This window comes from Megalops cyprinoides, chromosome 7 (assembly GCF_013368585.1).
Source record: "Megalops cyprinoides isolate fMegCyp1 chromosome 7, fMegCyp1.pri, whole genome shotgun sequence".
Lineage (NCBI taxonomy): Eukaryota > Metazoa > Chordata > Actinopteri > Elopiformes > Megalopidae > Megalops > Megalops cyprinoides.
This window is the reverse complement of record NC_050589.1, coordinates 13,253,502-13,269,544: the sequence shown is the minus strand read 5'-3', so window position 1 is coordinate 13,269,544 and position 16,043 is coordinate 13,253,502. Positions and strand designations below refer to the sequence as shown.

The 16,043-nt window shown below is 43.8% G+C and overlaps 1 protein-coding gene across 1 annotated transcript; it reads right to left on the bottom strand.

The window, feature by feature from the left end:
* Positions 1–2,920: 2,920 nt before the first annotated feature.
* Positions 2,921–15,605, bottom strand: LOC118780793 (differentially expressed in FDCP 6 homolog). The gene is made up of 11 exons (XM_036533480.1): positions 15,499–15,605; positions 12,839–12,979; positions 11,828–12,013; positions 9,907–10,131; positions 9,672–9,818; positions 9,226–9,334; positions 8,712–9,010; positions 8,025–8,191; positions 5,975–6,173; positions 5,460–5,550; positions 2,921–3,770 (listed from the first exon to the last, which is right to left on the bottom strand). The coding sequence occupies exons 1-11, from the start codon at positions 15,592–15,594 to the stop codon at positions 3,583–3,585; spliced, it is 1,848 nt and encodes a 615-aa protein (XP_036389373.1). The 5' UTR covers positions 15,595–15,605; the 3' UTR covers positions 2,921–3,582.
* Between the last annotated feature and the right edge of the window lie 438 nt (positions 15,606–16,043).

The window sequence follows — 16,043 nt, the reverse complement described above, 5'->3', positions numbered from 1 at the left end:
ATAGGAAAAATATAGAAATTCTAAGATGCATTGTTCACGTCGTCTAAGTAATGGTAATGATTTAAATACCTGCAACGATGGTTTACTATTAAGGAATTAACCACACCAAGTTAGCATTGTTGGCACAATTAATACAAACATACTTATATCGTAAAAGATACATTAATTTAGCCAAAATATATACTGAAACCCAGTGTAACTGGCTGGTGCACAGTGGTGACATTAATTATTATACTTTCATTGTTGATGGTCACTTCATTTTATCTTTGTGACTCAGTACGCACCTGCCTGGAAACCCCTTTGGGTTTCAATCCACCACAGACGACCCAGTGGGATGAGCCATAAAATAATTCTCAATTTCTGTTTATGATGTGAAATAATTCCTGTCAGTGTCCACACCAACACATCTGTAATGAACTGGCACACTTTCAACCCCATTACTACTGATCTGGCGAACAGCTGTGATTTATATGCGGTCCCCAATCAACCTAGTGTGATGGTGGGTAACAACCAGGACAGGCTATCAAAAACAGCAAACACTTCACCTGCACATTTCACCTCAGATATTGATTGTCAGATTGATAAAATCCTCACCTGGTTGGCTTCGGAATAAGACTCTGTTCCCTGACACAGGAATGAAGCAAATCCAACCGCTGTGCCAAAGAACACCATTCATCCCCTGAATAAATCAGTACAGTCCAAAACTGGTGGTCCCCAAAATACAGTTATTGATTTACATGGATGTGTCTACGTCACCTACTCATATTCATTAATGCATCTTTTTACTCTAACAAACACAATGGAGAAAGCATAGGATCTACTGCTACAGTGATCTGATCAGATGCCTTTCTCTCTTTTACTCACAGGCTGAGACCCCAGAAAAGGAAAGTGGTTCACTAATTTGGTAAACTTGATCATTTAAAACTGAACAAATATTAATTTACTTATTCTGCCTCTCCAGTGTAATTTAATCACTGCTTGAGAAGACCAAAAACAGGGCTTCCAGATGATGATGTTGCCACCGCATCAATTCCAATATGTGTCTGACAGACCCTTCTATTACCTAACAGTTTCCATTGGCAAATTTTGTTAGTATATGCATATTTGTGTGGTACATTTTAAAATAAACTGAAACTATAACCAGTATATAATACATTCAGATGCACTCTATATTCTATATTTTATATTCTATATTTTCAGTGTAGATCAAGAAGGGCTTTGACAAAATACATTTTGAAATGTAAGTTTATAGGAAGCATCCTCAAATCAGGGCCGGAAATCCAAACGTGAATGGAGAGAAGAGAAGGTAATTACATTTTTAACCAATTAAATTCCTTTTCATTATTTCATTTTTGTTTTCCTTTGTTTTGTAATGGATCTATGCAGCCAGCAGGTGTCTCTGTTCACCAACGTTTCCTTTTGCAGAGGTCTGGTTGAGCTTTGTGCGGCACAGGAGGCAAATCTCACTTAAGTAAAGAAATATTACGGGGTTCTTGATTGGTCTGTTCAAAATCACGTGAATGGAAACCTGTGACTAATTTCCAAAAGTCACTTACCCCTTTCACCTGTTAGCATTTCAGCTGTTGAGGAGCTGAAAGACTCAACCTGGCAGTCTTTCTGTACCTGTCGATCCCTCCAGAGGGAAGAGTTTTATGAAAGAGGTAGTGTGATGGATACTGAATGTTTGATGATATGTGTACAGTGTACACACAGGCTATAGCTTTATATCCCACATTTGCAGTGTGTTCCTGGTGTGAACCAAGTTAGATTGACATATATAGCTCTGTGCCAAAGCTGCTAACTGACAGGAAACAGGAAGTTAACAGCACAACCACAGCGACCGTGACGTGTACAGAGTTATCGTTATGGAATCAGATATGCATCCACAAACATTAGTAGAAAATCAATTTGCTGAGAATATCTGTTAATGAGAATATTAGTCTTGTATTCTAATAAACACTGGAACACAAAGACAAATGTGATTTCCACCTTTAAACACATTTATTTAAAAAGACAATATTCAAAAAGGCCTCCAAACGCAGCAGAAACAGTTGTGCTTTTATGTGGTCTGCCTCTAACCTGGTTATATAGGCACTGTAGAAAAGCTATCAACAAAGCAACAAAACCTCAACATTCTTCATTGCAAAGCATCTACCCCCCACTCACCCACCCACCGCTGCACAGGGCATGAATATTATGTCACTCTCCACCCCACTAGCTCTACACGGCATCTGCTGTGGAGTAAACCTTGATTTTCATACATCAAATACAATGAGTAGCAGTCTGCTATTTTTTGTGGCATTCTATCAAATTTTATTTCACAAAAAGAAGGTTCAGTATAATCTGATGCACCGGATACAGTATGCACTGGAATGGCTCTTAAAAACTGTACAAATTAAATAAACATTTTTATACATTTGCATTGTGACTTAGGCAATTTATGATGTATACAAGGCAGGCTTTGTGTGAGATTTCTATGTTGGTTTTTGCATTTAGAGTGCTGGAGTGGTGACTGTCTGAATTCATAAATGTTTCATAATGACAGAAGCCACAGGACTGGACACAGTTACAGTATATGTCCTACAATATTTCCTTCATTCAGGAGAATCAATACCAAGTTTTTTATTTTAGAATAAAAATAAGAAAAAAAAATCTACAAAAGGACACTAAAAAGTCTAATTTAATAGATTTGTTCTAAATAAGAATCCCATTGTGTAAGTTATTCTCTGTCTATCACAAGAATAGTTAACCTGGCTAAAGTCTCAGACCATACAAGCAACAGGAAAGAAACACTTCTGAAGTTAGGTTTAATTTTCTTACTCAAAGACACCAAAGTAATCTTTGCTGCTGTCATTTTCACAGAACCTGACACTGACAAAGAGTAAAACAAAAGAAAACACACAAATCGAATTCAGCCAGCTCTAATTCTGTATTTTTTAACAAGCTATTAATTCAGTCTTTTTATAATGTACCAGAAGTATGAGGAAGCTGTAAACACACAGACCAAAATGTCCTGTGACAGATATCAACTGGTAAGGATAGCGGGATGTGATTGGTGGAAACAGGCATCTGCTGGTGTGAATGGCAGGATGTTATTGGTGGGGAAATCTTATTTCTTATTGTTTCTCTGAGAAAACACTGAGATCTCCTGCTACAAACATTGGAGTATTACAACCTGTTTGGAGAAACCAATAAGAAGCACACAAGGAGTAAGCTCACTGGAGGGCCTCTAACACTACTGTTAAGTGCCACTGAAATTTAATTTTGTTGCTTTGTTTTTCAACATGAACAATGAGAGCACAGTAGCACCTGCACCTTGATTTTTGACCGTATGTGTCTTATGTCTTTGAGGTGGCTCCTGAGAAATGCTTGATCTCACTGTATGTCTCAGAATAAGTATGGTAACAGCTCTCTCACAAGACTGTCACTTATCTCACACGTGTGACACACGTGTGACTGCATGTGTCTAAGATGATGCTCTTTATATCTCTAAAGTTCACAGAATGATGATGGGATCTCTATATTTTCTGAAAGGACAGCTGCAGACACAGTGACCTGTTATTCTGCTGGATGCCCTTGCTTTCAGGGGATGTCCATTTCTCCATTAGACTTCTGGGAGAGGCGTTTGTCCGCTTCCCCACTGCTGCAGGTCTCCATGTTCTCCTTGCTCTCCTCGCTCTCAGACGTCTGCCTCAGACGCAGCCCTGGGTCTCTCTGGGAGGGGATCCGGAAGCTGGAGAAGGATGAGCCCCCCAGGGACGGTCTCTTCTCTGGAATAAGGGAGCATGCAGAACAAGAGAGGGAACAGGAAAAGAAAAAGAGTGCTTTTTTTCAGAAGAAACGTCTGGAATTAAGGCAACCTGAGGGTCTGGCACTCTGATTGGCTGATGTTGCTATGATGGAAGCGCCAAATGAAGAGTGGCCTGAAAATACCCAACCTCACCTGCATATGTGACAGCTGACATATGGCTAATTACATACATTACACCTTTATGACCCAGGTACTCACGAACACCAAACACCAAACATCGAACAGTTGAGCACCTTTGCAAGAACCTCTGCGCCAAGCAGGAGCGCTGGGAGAGATGCATGCTGTCGTCCAAAGCATGTGAGCCAATGTGACTATCTCATCTACTAAAAGCCCCACTATGTTCTAGGCACTGACATGAAGCAGAGGATGAGCACATGACCTTGATGCTCTCAGCACCTTGCACATGCCCACACAAGTTGCAGGGGCATTCCAGCGGTGTGACAAACTTACCCTGGCCCATATACCCACATCTGACCCTGGTGGAATGAAGCTGGGTGAACTCTCTGAACCTCTTGGGAGCCCCATAATAATGTAACATTTGCCATGGTCACAGACAAGACCGTTTCATTTGGGGAAACAGATGAGAACTGTCTCACATCTCATATTTTCCATTTGGCTTCTGTTTTGTGCCACAAATGGAAAACATGCAAACGCTCACTGTAAACCATGTCCTTTCAATGTGATAAACCTTTACAGCCTGGATGAGGCTCAGTTTTCTAAAGGCAAAGCTGCAAAGGCAAGATCACACCAGGTACTGTACTTCCTCTGCTGCGTGAAAGACTACTAGGTCGCATTATAATACCACTCAGCCAATGCTACATGAAGAATTCAATTCAGTATTGAAGAATTAAAAACATCTTTCATCCTTTTTATTCATGGCTGAATTCTCAAAATCAGAGTTTTACCAATAACCCATTTTCTTCCTCAGAACAAAAGTTTGTAGTCTTTCAAAATGAATGCGGATAGTGAGTGGCACTGGAGCTCTGCTTTTATCTTAAGGCTGTAGATAAAAGATCGTGACCCACTGTGGGAGGGCCCACTGCTTCCTGTACCACACTGCACTCAATACATCTGCAAATACACTTCCTTAGGAGAGGGCTAGCAATCAAATACATTCCAATTTGCCGCTGTGTTGGTATTGTAACCAATGAGAGAGACACATGTGATTACTGTGAATATTTAAGATGAAAGTACCTTCATAGAGTTCATGTACGTATGTATGTATGTATGTATGTGCCACTCTCATGCATATCACAGCTATAAGCGCCAAACCACAGTCTCTTAAGCTGCCATCTTACACCTTCAAGAGCATTTGACTGAGAGGCCCTAAAAAACCGCAGTTCACAAGCAAGGACACAGATGGCCTAATTCAGAACACAAACACTTGCTCTCATGGCTGGTTTATGTATGCCACATCCAGACTAAAAGTTACATTCATCCAGATACAGATTTCTAATAGAATCTGATAGAATCTAACAGATTCGCATAGCTTATACTGTCATCCATTTATGCAGCTGGATAGTGGCTGAATTAGTTATTTTAAAGGTAAACTGGCTTCTTGGTAACTTCTCATCACAAACCCAGCTCCCTAAATGCTATACTGCACTGCCCTCCCTGAGCAATTCGAGACACACACAGAGGGACGCACCTCCTGGACCAATGGGATGCATCAGTCTATTCATCTGTACATTCCAGTGCTTCACATTTGTGCTGGCTTGACGGAGCTTCCTCTGGGCAGCCTATCAGAATGGTACAAAGAGAGGGGGGTGTGTCTTTAAGATGCACAGGACAGTAGGACATATTTTAGCACCTGATATCAATTAACAAATCAGCCAGTACAGTTCTGGCAACATTTGTTATTAAATTGCCAAAACATGCATCAAAAGCATTAAGAAATTATAGCAACATGTAAGTTGTAAGTAAGCATATTTATGAGGGACAGTGTACAATCAAAAACATTCATGACATGTCAGGTGATGCATCATACTCTCGCTACTCACAGGCTACTTTTCATTGGTAGTCACAGGAGGTAACCTGGAGCTGAGATAACTGCCTAGAGTAGAGGAGAGTAACTCTGGAAGTGGGCATGTTCACGCACACACACACACACACACACACACACACACACACACAATCATGTGTGAGTGCTATCAGACTGCTCACCACCACATCCTGGTCGACACGGTGCCGGTTGGCCCGGACCTCCTCCAGCTGCCTGTGCGCCTCCTCCAGGGCACGGGACTTGCTCTCCATCTCCTGCCGCAGCTCCTGCTTCTCCCTCTGGGTCTTGAGGATGTACTCCTCCTGCTCCTCTTGCAGACACATCAGAGCCTTCATCTTCTCCTCCTCTTCAGCCAGCAGCCTGCAGGGTCGGGAGGTAAGAGCACACACATGGAAGCAGTGCTGATGAAGAAGGATCTCGTGAACATCACCTGCTGGTCAAAACCCTGGCTTGGCTTTCTGCCAGTCAAAATTGACTGCTGTGCTCTGTTATTTTTGCTGGAGTGATTTATTATTTATTTATTTTTATTCATGATTATTTATTTATGATTTATTATGATTTATTATTGTTTATTATTTTCTAATAGGTCGACTGTCCCCCTTATGAGAGCAGGTTGATCCTCCAACATGATTCATGATTTCTGCTGTAAATTTATCAGTACAGTCTGAGTGACAATGTCTCCTTTGTGCACCTTGATTCTGGTAATTGACGAAATCTGAAAATCCATCAAGATTTAGAAGATCCCTCTAGAAGAAGGATGGATTTATTAACCCGTGATTAATAAATTATATATAAAAAAGAAGCTACTAGAGGCAACAAGGAAATAAAGAAAATAAAGGTAGACCACTGTAGTCACCTAAGAAGCTGCCAATCAGATGCCACGGACTGTCATGCTCTGAGCTATGCATACAGAGATCTATGACTCGCCAGCCTTGCCTACATGCGAGACCAAATCCTCAACATGTGACCAAGATGAAAGCTGAAAAAATGTTTGCGGAATGTCAACACGGTCTGCGGATTTAGGCAACTTCCTCTGCTGAGCTTGACTTCCTCTGTCACTAAACAAAACCCCCACAGCAGGGAAGGATAACTGCTACCTTAGCTAAGGTACAACATCACCTAAAATGCTGGGCTGTTTAAAATATCACTACTTAAAGGGTGATATTTTGTATAGTATATCCCATCGTGAAGATGTAATAAAGGTAAAATTAAAGTTTGTGTTATAAAAAGAAAAATCTGCAGTATTTCAGTAAACGTAAACATGGTGGAGAATGCCACGAGGTTTTGAGTTGTAGCACAATATGGATGGAGAACACAGCTGGTGTTTATTGATGGCTTCCTATTGGCTGAACTGTGTTTCATATTTCCAGAGTGACACTTTCCTTATGAGCTCTCAAAGACTGAGAAAAAAATACTTTTGCATAAACTGCAACTATTCTGGTCTTGTGAAACTAAACAAACCACAGAGCAAATGTCTCAACACGCAGCCTCTGGGCAGGAAATCCTTACATCTCTGTGTGCCATCTTTGCTACAACGACAGCAGGTGAACCAATCACACTCATCAATCCAGAGGTTTGGCTGCAGCAAGATGGAGAGAGGTTCTTAAGCGCTGCTCTTGGACCATTTTTTCTGTTTAGCTTATAATGTTTAAGGATAGATTTTCTGTTGGAGAATATGATTAGCACTTCGGGGCAACTTATGGGGAGAAAGGATGTGAACCGATCAAAACCATGAATTCAGAAACTCATAGGCGCAAGATGGATGTTACAACTGAGATAAACTATTTAACCAGTTATGCATATGGAAATGAAACCCCACAGCTGATCAGTCTCTCACAGAAAGGCTCTCAGAGAAAGGCTAAATCTCTGACAGACACACATCTGTGAGGTTCATCAATGGGAGGCTGTGGGTTTACATACGTAAATACATGATGTGATTGTCTCCCTTTGTGGTGATGGCCTGTACAGACAGGCTGTACATTCTACTGGTGCAAACACCTCAGTAATCTCTGTAGCATATATCCTACAGAGTCTGTGTGTGTATAGGGTATAGTCTATTGTGTGTGTTCAGTGTATATTCTACAGAGTATGTGTATAGGGTATAGTTGACTGTGTGTGTGTTTAATGTGTAGAGTATGTTCTACAAAGTGTTTGTATAGTGTATAGTGTATAGTGTATAGTGTACAGTATAGTGCGTAGCGTATGTATTACCTAGCCTGGGCGAAGCGGAAGGCCTCCTCGTCCTGTCTGGCTTTGATCTCCAGGCTCAGGGCCTCCTCCAGCCGCTGCTGCATCTCCTCCAGTTCTCCAATTCGCTTCCGCTGGCGTTCCGCCTCCGCCTCCTTCAACGCCATCTCTGCTTGCATGGTGGCACGCGCCTGGGAACACAGGCACACGGACAGGGACGCACAGACACACAGAGAGACATACAGGCACAGATACACAGACACACAGACACATACAGGCCCACAGAGAGAGACACACACACACACACACACACATAGAGACACACACACACAAACACAGAGAGACATACAGGCACAGATACACAGACACACAGACACATACAGGCCCACAGAGAGAGACACACACACACACACACACACACACACACACACAGACACACAGAGACACACACACACAAACACAGAGAGACATACAGGCACAGATACACAGACACACAGACACATACAGGCCCACAGAGAGAAACAAAGAGACACACACACACAGACACACAGAGACATACAGGCACAGATACACAGACACACAGAGACATACAGGCACACAGGCACAGACACACACAGAGACAGACAGAACGTGTGATTTGGTGAATAGAATACGACACTCTCCACCTTCTCTCCCCTTACTCCGCCCACCTCCCTAACCCCGCCCCCTCACCTGCTCCGCCTCCCGCAGCTGTATCTCCAGAGCCTGCTGCAGCTGGTCGTGCTGCTGCCTCCTGCGCTGCTCGTCCTGCTGCAGCAGGACCTGCGCCTGCTTCTGCGCCTCCCTCAGCAGCTCCAGCTCCGCCAGCTTGCGCTCCTTCTCCTCCTGCAGGGCGCGCAGCCGCTGCAGCTCCTCCTCCTTGGCCGCCCGCCGGCGCTCCCGCTGCTCCCTCTGCTCGCGCCTCTTCAGCTTCAGGTCCTTGTGCAGCGACGTCTTCCCCTCGGCGTGGAGGCGGATGGCCGTCTGGATGGCTGACGGGGCGGTTACCAAGGCCCATAAATATCCAATCACAGTGCACGTGTGGTGATGGTGGTGGTAAAGGTGAGCTTTGCACCCTGTTTAACGTCACCCTACCTACTGCATTCCACTAAATAACATTATCAGGTCTTACCAGAGATATGTGACACCAAAATGTTAAAGATCGGTGTAAACTTAAACTGGACTCGGGGAAACCACTCCCACTGACCTGTGGTCCACTCCTGCCTCTGTTTGGTGTCTGAGGCGCTCATCTCATAGGTCTTGGAGAGTGTTTTCAAACAGAACATGCATCTCTTCCCATCCTTGTCTGGCAGCACCTGAGACACAGAGCAAGGCCTTAGTAACAGAACACAGAGTCACAAGAGCAAAGCCTTATTAACAGAGCACAGAGGATTGCTAAAGATTGACACGCCTCCCATTTCTGAGCTCAGTGAATTTCTTTCATTAAGTGCTGTCTGTAAACCCTGTTGGAGTCTATATTCAGGAGCTCTCATCTTAATTTGGACCTCCACAATGAAGCTGCAGTTCAGTTACTAATATCTGTTCACTCCCATCCCTAATTCACCACACACTTAGCCCTGACCCCATCCTCACCTTGCCCTGACCCCACCCTCACCCCGCCCTCACCCAATCCTGACCCCAGGGCCCGCCCACCTCCACACAGCAGTTGCCGTCCAATACGATGTTGCCCTTGCGTTCCCTGCGGTCCTCACAGGTGAAGTAGGCCAGTGTGCTGGGCCTCAGGGTGAACCAGCGCTCTGTCCAGTTCCTCCGCAACTGCCCCCTTTTCCACAGATACCCCTGACCACACAACGATTCCCACTGCATTAACCCCAGAATTAGCACAAGAATGCACATTTATACCTCTTAACACAAACACAGTCAGTACCTCCTTCAGCACATCTCCAACTATTTCCCGGTAAACCTCCTCGATTGCCATGCTGACCACGTCCTTGTCAAGGCCTCGCGTCAGCTTCCCAGAATTCATCATTTCCAGGAAGACCCAGACAGTGACCCCACTCTGCTGAACATCCTGGGAGATGAAGTCCTCAAGCTCCACACAGTTGAGTTCCACAGTCATTGCCATGCATATCTTCTTCAGTAAGTATTCTACCTGGAATCAGCAGGTGACAGAGATCAAAGTAACCCATCAGAGATGAGAAGATAAAACCAATGCATGATGCAGAAGGTGTGACTTTAATCTGAACTTCCTGAGTTACTGAGGTAGCTGTTTGCACATAATAGTAGTTGAATGTGTGACCGAAGATGTGGAGGAAAAACATTCACAGCGGCAGGATTCTCATTCTGCTTTAACATTCTGCAGGCTGCTGGATCCAGTAAAACTCTACAATCACTCACCTCTCTGAATATAATCTGAGCAGCAATGCTAATGAAGGATTGAAAGAATCTGGTTTTGAATCTATTTGATCTTTGATTCACGTAACCATACTGTTTCATGGGCTTAGCCATTGCCCGTGGTGATTGAGCACCAAATTAAGCACTTCCCCCCAGGGGTCAGATAGAGAGGCTCATCTGAGGCCATTTTAGTGGGCTCCTATCTGTATGTCACTGATGGTACCAAGATTACGCCACTCAACATGCAAAAAATAGAGCCTTGCTCACCATATGACTAACACAAACGAAATATTTTACATTGTAGAGGAGATAAAGACATAACATCCCTCCTAAACTGAAGTTCCGTGTCCTTCTGATCTAAATGATTGAAGATGATGATCATGATGATGATGATGAACAGCAATACTGTGTTTTCTGTCAATGAAGAATACAACGGAAGGAGGGCAAATCTACACATGTTTGTATCCAACTGCAGAAGGACTGGCTCCCTCATTTACTGTGAATACAAATACTAAGATTTTGACTAAGCCTGCCTCTCTATATTTCACCCTCGCACCTAGGACTTGAGGTCATTGTCATACTTCAAGAATGATCTCTGACTGTAACTGGTTCTCATACTGACTGATTCCCACCCAAACCCTGAGACCAGTCCCTGACTGAGACTAGCACCCCACGCCCTAACGCAGTCATCAGAGGTTCTGCAAAACAGGCGTGATGCAGGAAACTGTCAAATACTGCCAGAGAGAGGCCCATGAGGGAGTATAGCACACCAATACACTCTCTGCTTTCACAACTCTTCCGCTCAGTTTCCTGAGATCTGCTACATGCTGTGTGCAGACAGAATCCACACTACACAAAGACCTATCAGAACCTGAGAATTTATTCATGTGACATTTATGGAACATCTAACATCGCCACTAAGTAAGGGAGAATTTTTTTGTGTCTTTGCAATATGATGTATCACCTCTAACAGCACATGCAAGACTTAATCAGGATCAAACCATCTGGAGTTCCAGTTAGCGTTTCAGAACATTAAGGTGCAGTACTTCAGTATTTTTGGAGGAAAGTCTCAATTGTGGACAATGAAGCAGCACCAGACTTAAGTGGGGGTGTTAGTGACACTATTGAGGTGACACTACTCCTTTCCTCTCTCATGCTATGCTGTGGGAGAGCTATGAACAACCAACACGTGGTGACCTGTGAACTGTGCTGAGAGGCGTGATGACTTGAGAGAGGTATTGAGGTCACATTGTAGAGAAATAGACTTGGTTTACAAATCTAGTGCTGTGACATTTACACTACTCCCGCCACCACTGGTTAAGAGTGGAGAATTCAGCTTGCAAGACATGTGTAAGCCAGACCAGAGGATTGCTCCTTTATATGAGGACACACCCACATTTTCCCTTTGTTTGCCAGTAAAGGGCTGCAACAGCATGAGGATTCTGAACACTGACCTCGTCTGCGACCATAACCAGCGGGTACTTGTCCTCAGACAGGAAGTTGAAGAGGCACCAGAGGCGGAAAGCATCTTTAGGAGGCAGGATGCTCTTGCCGTTCTTTTCGGGACGGTAGTTCTTCTTGGCGGTGAGAGTCCAGCAGAGCTCGTCAAAGTTCTCCTTCACAAAAGCCCCTTCCTTCACCTGCCAGCAAGGAGACAGATCAGCACTGGTTGCACTTGCTTCAAGGCCATAGCCCGGTGGATAATACCTGACTGTGTTAGCATGTAGCAGAACTCCTCCATCTTGATGTTGAAGGGGCCCATTGTCTGCGAGTTTTTCATTTCTTTGCCATGCTCTAAACCCCTGGACTCTACAAATCATACTTTTGATGAGCCAGTTTATCTTTTCTCTGCAGAGTGCCAGGGGCTTTGCAGTAAAATGCAGTGGAGTATGAGCCTCCAGGGCCAGGTCTGACACTGCAGTCTGAGCATTACTAGATGAAATGGAGACTATGAAGGCCAATTTTAACAGCCTGTTATTCCAGCACCAACATCACCATAATGCCTCCACTCACCATCAGCAACCTTTTAAAGGTGAACTCTGCACTGTGTTTAACATCATCTTTTCCGTTGCATGTGGAATTTTAATGTCAAGCAATGATATTTGGTGTATCTGTGCCCATGGGCTTGGAGAGTAAGGGACTGGATCAGCTGAGCTGTACCTACTCAATGACATGATAATTAGTAGCTGTGAGTGGCAGTATAGCATAGTGATAATGAGCAGGGCTCATAACCCAAAGGTTGCTGGTTCGATTCCCTGCTGAAGCACTGCTGCTGTACCCTTGGGCAAGGTAATTAACCCACAATTGCCTCAGTAAATATCTAGCTGTACAAATGGATAACATGTAAAATCTAAACTGTGTAAGTTGCTCTGGATAAGAATGTTTGCTAAATGACAATGCTGTAATATAATAATTGAACTGGGAAAGTGTGGCTAACAGGAGGAAGGTAAAGGCAGGACTGGTACCTTGTCCAGGATGAACTTGTTGAGGTAGGGCATGTAGCCTTGGCTGGACACCGGCCCATCGTCATCGTCCCTGAAGTGCTCCTCCAAAGCCACAGGATCATGGGGAATATTGAGCACGGTGCAGAGGTTATGGGACAGAACCTGAAAGCCATGACAACACACAGACAGCACACAGAGGAACACACAGACACAGGGGAACACATATAGACAACAAATGTTCAAATGGAGGTTGAGGAGAGCAGCACTTACACATTAAAATCCATTCTCACGTTAATATCAAAAAAGTGATTTTGTGGAATTCAACAGAATGTCATTAACTAAACATCTTCATATGTAACCAATAAATCATTTCTCTCACGAATTGAATTTATAAAATATAAAACAGGCAAAAGGGAAAAAATAAAAATGTTTTCCACTTACAGTCTACATCACAATTACTTTTTGTATATACAGCAATAAATCAGCTTATGCTTTAGGAACAAGAGTGAGACATAGGAAGGGGAACCACAGCACTGCCTCTGTGGTTTGGTGATGGATACTTTTTTTGGCCACGCTATATGAACAGTATAGAATCGTGGCGAATCAGGGAGATGAGGGGGTGTGGCTACAGCAGAGGCCTCCTCAGAGTCTCAGCCACAGTGAGTCTAAGCTTTACTTGTGACGAGGTCCACACCATTCCCCGAAAAACAAAAGAAGGAACCTTCTGTCCAAAGGACAGAAGAGGAGAGGAAGTGAATATGTTTGTGGAATACAGCTTGAGCTGAGCTTTCTATTAGCTGAGGTCATGAAGTCAACAAATTATCTGAATCATGTCTACTGCAGAGCTCTGCAACTTCATATCCTGACTGGCTGTGTACTGCTGTGCATGTGATATTCAACTGATACACGCACTCTGCTGAAGACCTCTCGTTCAGTGTCACCATTTCATCAACATATATTCTATCACAGTCCTGCAGGCAGATCAGGGAGCAACACTCCCCAAGCTGAACCATGGGAAGATGCCACCAACTTGTGCTTTTAAATCCTTTGAAGCCATTGGAGACTGTTTTTAGAGATAGTCCATTTGAGAGTAACTGAATTCCACCAGAGAGTGGATTTTGTCTCATAAAGGGCAGCAGTGTAGCATAGTGGAAGCATAAGAAGCAGGGCTTGTAATAGGGTTGCTGGTTTGATTCCCTACTGGAGGCTGCTACTGTACCCTTAGCAAGGCACTTAACCCAGAACTGCTTGCTCATTTTTCACTGCAACAGAGTTTTATGCTGAGAAGCTGATTTCCTCTACTCAGGAGTGATGCCAAGACAGCTCTACATTAGAGAATTTTCAGATGAAAAATATACTTGACAGTCACAGTATCATATAAATGCATAAACTGGAACACATTTCAAACTCCTCGAAATGAGATGAAATGAGAGAGTGACAAATGCTTGGGAAGCTGCAAAACAGAGGGTAACTCCAGTACAACAGTAAACCACAGTTTATGGAGGTAAAACCAAACAAAACCACATCCTGCCTACCCCTCCTAGTCCCCACCCTCCTTCTGCCCACCCCTCCCCATCCTTGTATTCTTCCTGAAGTCCTCCTCCAAGTGCCCGGCCTGAGAAGGTCTGTGGTGTGTTCCTTCTCAGGGGCAGCCCCCTACCATGGCAAAGATTAGCCCAATGTGTATGTGTATGTCTGCATGTGTGTGGGGTGGGTGTGCATGCCTGCATGTGTTTGTGTAGTGCCATCTGGGCCCCACAGGTAGGCCTGACCTGACACACTAAGAATCACGCTGACGGGAGGCCTGGAGGTCGCTAGGTAACTTATCAAGCTAAATATCTAAATATCTAAATATCAACCAGACAGTGTGCAGAATTATTTGGTCAGACACATTATCTATGCAGATACATTTAAATACTTTCAACAACAACATAAAAAGCCATAGAAAGTCACTCAAGCTAAAACACTACCAGCATCCATCATTTACATTGTTACAATATATTGCCAATTCCTATTGTTGCTGTGGCTTTTTATTTTGTGGTACTGTTGGTATTTATAATATTGGTGGAAAGGCTCCAGGAGAATAAGCAGCAATTAGACATGAGGGATGTAGTCTGTGTACCGTAGAACTGGTAAATCTATCATACAGACTGAAATAGGAAGTTACTTCACTCGCAAAAACTATATGTGCTCTCTAAAAAGACAACACCACTGACGCCAAGTCCAGCACCGATGCACAAGGAGGTCAAAAAAGGTAACTGACGATCATTTAGGGAAATTTCATTGAAAACATAAAGAGCTGAAATCAGCAAAAAGCAAACTGTTGAGCACGAGGCAAACTAGGTTTCCTCTACAAGGAAATGCCCAACAGATAAAGGCAAACATGTCTCTTAATTTCATGACACATTAATTGACAGAGACATGAATCCATATAATCCAAGGTGAGTTTGATACTCAGATCCTGAAAAAGTTTCATATTAATCTGTCCACACCACATTCTTTGGAGACAGCAAGCAGCCATCCAGCTATAGACACGCATGTGTACTCCTTCATCAGGCTAGGTCGGAAATGAGACAGCATTCTGTTTGCGGAGAGAAACGGCTTTGCTGCACCTCAAAGTGAGAGCCCAATAACCACCATCAGCCGCAACTGCCACCCCCATAAACAGGTTTAACCCCCACCTTGAGCTGGGATTTGGACACCTTCCCACTCTTCTCCACGTCCAGCGCGGTGAAGGCGTACCAAATGGACTTCAGTAACTCCGAGCGCAGGTCCATGGCTGCACTGGCATGACGATCTCTTTTTCTGCTTTTTTTTTTTGCGCTTTTTTCCCCCCCCTCGTCTCGTTTTCACCTTCGACGCATGGCCCTGCCTCATCCACCCACATCCTCACTACCCTTTGCATAGGCTGTTGCAGAAGGGCTATTGCGCCCCCTGTCTGCCACCCTGCTGTGCCACTGATTCACTGCCCAGGCTCTTGCTGCCTCCTTTCAGAGCATGCAGTCAGTCTAGCTTTCACTCCAGCTATCTGTGTTGGTGATTTGTTTAACATGCACAGATGAATAAAAATCCTTTCCAAGCATGTTTACTTGTGTTCATTTGTCTGTATACTATTAGAATAAACACATGGTCACCAGCCCATAAAGAACTATGAACTGACACTTGTTATGAATTCAGATCAGGAATCAATTAACAGAGAAAACAAACTGGATTAACTGTGAATGAG